Here is a 3,169-nt window from a genome sequence, read left to right as displayed (position 1 = left end):
ATGTCAGTGAACACAACCGTTACATCCTTTACGGGATTTTTAGGTGCATTCCTGTTGTTACGGCTTTCGCCCTGGCAACAGCAATATATAGAGAGTATCACTGTAAGCACAATGGAAACGAAAACTGCGCCACCTACCCCATACACTATTCCGCCCCATCTGCTCAGCTCCATCCAAGCTTCTTCTTCTTCCAGCTCAAAGGCCAATATTGTGTACTCCATTGACGGCGTCACAGCGGAAAGCAGCTCAGGCATTTCGGGATCAAACACGCGGTCCAGCGTCCACACAGAGAGTGACGAGGCACCATAGTTCACACCACACGTTACGTCATCAACGTCTGTGCCACAATCCGCACCATCGTAGAAAGGGCCGTAGTGCATGTCGTCCACAGTCACCATGATATTGGTGTAGAAGAAATCAGCCAGATGCTTTGCACCAACCTTGTCCATTCGAGCAGCAACTGAGCGCATCAGCCTCACAGTAGCGAAGCCCCTCAGCGCAAGCGGAGTCCACTTCGTCCTGTCCTTCACGGCAGCGTGGAACTGCTGCACCGTCTCAGACGTCGTGCTCTCGTCTGCCCAGTGCGGCAGGCTCGTCGCGAACACAAGGCGCCCAGCAGCCGCACTCCCATTGAACGCAGCAACAAACTCATCGTAGAATAAGGAGACCTCCGTGAACAGCACAAACACACGCACACCGCNGCGACCACAGCGACATCGGCAGCAGCGAGGCCCACGACGAACACATCGCCATCGCGAGGCAGGTGGCTCTCCAGCGCGTCATCGACACCCAGCAGCGCGGACGAAAGCAGCGACCCGCCATACGTCACAAGGCAGCGCCGCAAGACGTTCACAACAGCAGCCGCCTCATCGCTGCGGATCACAGCGTGCGCCAGCGCACCGGTTGTGTTACCGAGGTACTGCGCAAGCACAAAGAGCTCCTGCTCCAGCGTCGGTGACAGGTGAATCACATGCCTCTGAAAGTGGTTCAGCCGCGGCTGANCACAAAGAGCTCCTGCTCCAGCGTCGGTGACAGGTGAATCACATGCCTCTGAAAGTGGTTCAGCCGCGGCTGAAGGAACACCGGATCAATGAAAGTGACCTCCGACTGCTCCAGCATCTTCTCCGTTACCATTCCCACCACAGCATCTGTCACTCTCTCTTCTATTTCCTGCTTGAGTGCCTCTGAAGCATCAGCTGCATTCGAACTCAGTAAGTGTAAAAAGACCTCGTGGGTGTTCTCCATTTTTTCGCGTGTCAACGCCGCCAAGGCACCCTCCAACAAGCTTGTCGTGGCATGCGGTGCCAATCCAACGGCGTTCATCTTCACGCAGACACCGTTGAGAGGCGAATGCACCCAGTACGAGGAGCCGTAACAGTCCATCACCCCAAAAGTTGCCCGCCCCTCAGGTATCGCCTCCACTCGAAAGTTCTCCACAAAGCGCTTCATGTAAACAGTCCGCCCACCTTGGTTACACTGGCACACAGCACCGTTAGACGCCGCAGCCCCCCTGCACACGCCACCGTAGTCGCCAATCACAAGGTCGTCAATTAAATAACGACGCTGATTGAACAAAGAACGGGAGAACAAACCCCTGCCTTTCAGCCACGCACGACTCCCTAGCGCACGCACAAGCACCTCCCCGGCGATCCACCCAGCAACCATCAGCTCACCATCATGATCATTTTTTGAGAAATGATTCTTGTCACTGTAGCCCGTATTAGTTGCCTTCGTCAGGTACTCCTTCATATCCTTCTGGAAGCGCTTCATCGCTTGAATGCGATTATTGTTGGCAAGCGGATTCGTTCCCGTTGTGATCACTTGGCCACGCACAGCAGCAGCCCCACGAGCAACAGCAGCACGCAAAGCACTTAGAAGTGTGGCTTGAACAGCAGAGGGGCCAAGCAGGTAGGCGGACGCAGTACGCTGGTCCGTCAGCATCTTTTCAACAAACTTCGCGGTGTCCCTCCCTGGCGCACCAAACACAATAACGGCCTGTGGGCGAGTATCGGCGAACGTCTCCCACGCAGCGCTGAACGCGGCATCTTCAGCAGAGCCAGCCACAGAGCTCTCCACAGTGAACACACCGCTCAGCGTGTAGCCCATGCGTGACAGAACCCTCACGGCGTGCGCGTATTCCATCTCACCGAACCCCACACCCCGCAGGTACATGAACCCTAGCCGCCGCACACGCAGCTGGGAGACGGAGTAGCGCAGAAGCGCCAGCAGCTCAGAGACAGGGTCGGGCCGCACAAAGTACAGGTGCGGGTTCCACCCACGCACCCGGCTCGACCAGGTGAACGGCGCAAACGCAACAAGGTTGTGCTCCTTGAGTGCTGGTAGAGCCGACACCGTCTCCTCATCACCAATCAGCCCCAACACAGCACGAAGGCCCGGATATTGTTTTGATTCGTGACGTATATGGTTGTCAATACTACCCTCAAATTTAGAAGCATTAATTATCCTCACACGCAACCCACTTGCCACCCTTGACGCAACAGAGCGGAGAGAGGCCCGGAATCCTGCGCTGAGTGCAAGGAGGTGAGCAGGGGCGTCTAGGCGACTCCATTCCCAAAATGAGAGCAGCTCCACGCTCACAGGAAGAGCAGCGTTCGCAACATCAGCCATCTCGGCTCCAATGTCTACCTCTCCAGTCTCAGTAGCGTCGGTGGAATCGTCAGATTCATCAATATCTTCATCCTCCGCCGCTGGGACAACGGGTTTCGATTTCTTTATCGTGGATTTAGCTCGTTGCTCCATTTCACGACCCGGCCCAGCACCAGACCCCTCTCGAGTGTCACTACCCGTTACGGTGGCTACACTCCGAGGCAACGCTTTTCGCGAGCTGTCTAATATTCCCCCAGCAGCCTGCCCAGCGCCAGAAGTCACCAAAGAGCCCACATTATTCTTTTCGCTCGTATTAACCTTGCCCTTGCCTTTGCCCTTCTTCTTCGACATATTACTCCCTCCATCTTTCCCACCTTCCTGGCCTCCTCCAGCAGCACCCTTCGCATTTATAGGACTATTACGAGCCTTTTGTTCTAGAACCGCAAGCTCCCCATTTTTGTTTGAATTCGTTCCTTTAGGTGGATCCCGCGAACCACGCGACTGCACACACTCAGGCGAGAGCAGCAGAAGCCACAGCGCGGCGGGCAGCAGCAGTGCGAGC

The 3,169-nt window shown here is 55.9% G+C and overlaps 2 protein-coding genes across 2 annotated transcripts; both read right to left on the bottom strand.

Moving 5' to 3' along the window:
* Positions 1-470, bottom strand: DQ04_14741010 (putative receptor-type adenylate cyclase; the record flags this gene model as incomplete). Its single annotated transcript, XM_009317192.1, has 1 exon — positions 1-470. A coding segment is annotated over one exon (470 nt), but the record flags the coding sequence as incomplete, so codon positions are not given.
* Positions 471-987: 517 nt separating this feature from the next.
* On the bottom strand, positions 988-2,958 carry DQ04_14741000 (receptor-type adenylate cyclase; the record flags this gene model as incomplete). The annotated part of the gene is made up of 1 exon (XM_009317191.1): positions 988-2,958. One exon carries the CDS (start codon positions 2,956-2,958, stop codon positions 988-990), a length of 1,971 nt encoding a protein of 656 aa, XP_009315466.1.
* Between the last annotated feature and the right edge of the window lie 211 nt (positions 2,959-3,169).

Source organism: Trypanosoma grayi (assembly GCF_000691245.1).
Source record: "Trypanosoma grayi strain ANR4 Tgr_1474_V1, whole genome shotgun sequence".
Lineage (NCBI taxonomy): Eukaryota > Euglenozoa > Kinetoplastea > Trypanosomatida > Trypanosomatidae > Trypanosoma > Trypanosoma grayi.
This window is presented reverse-complemented; position numbering and strand designations above follow the sequence as displayed.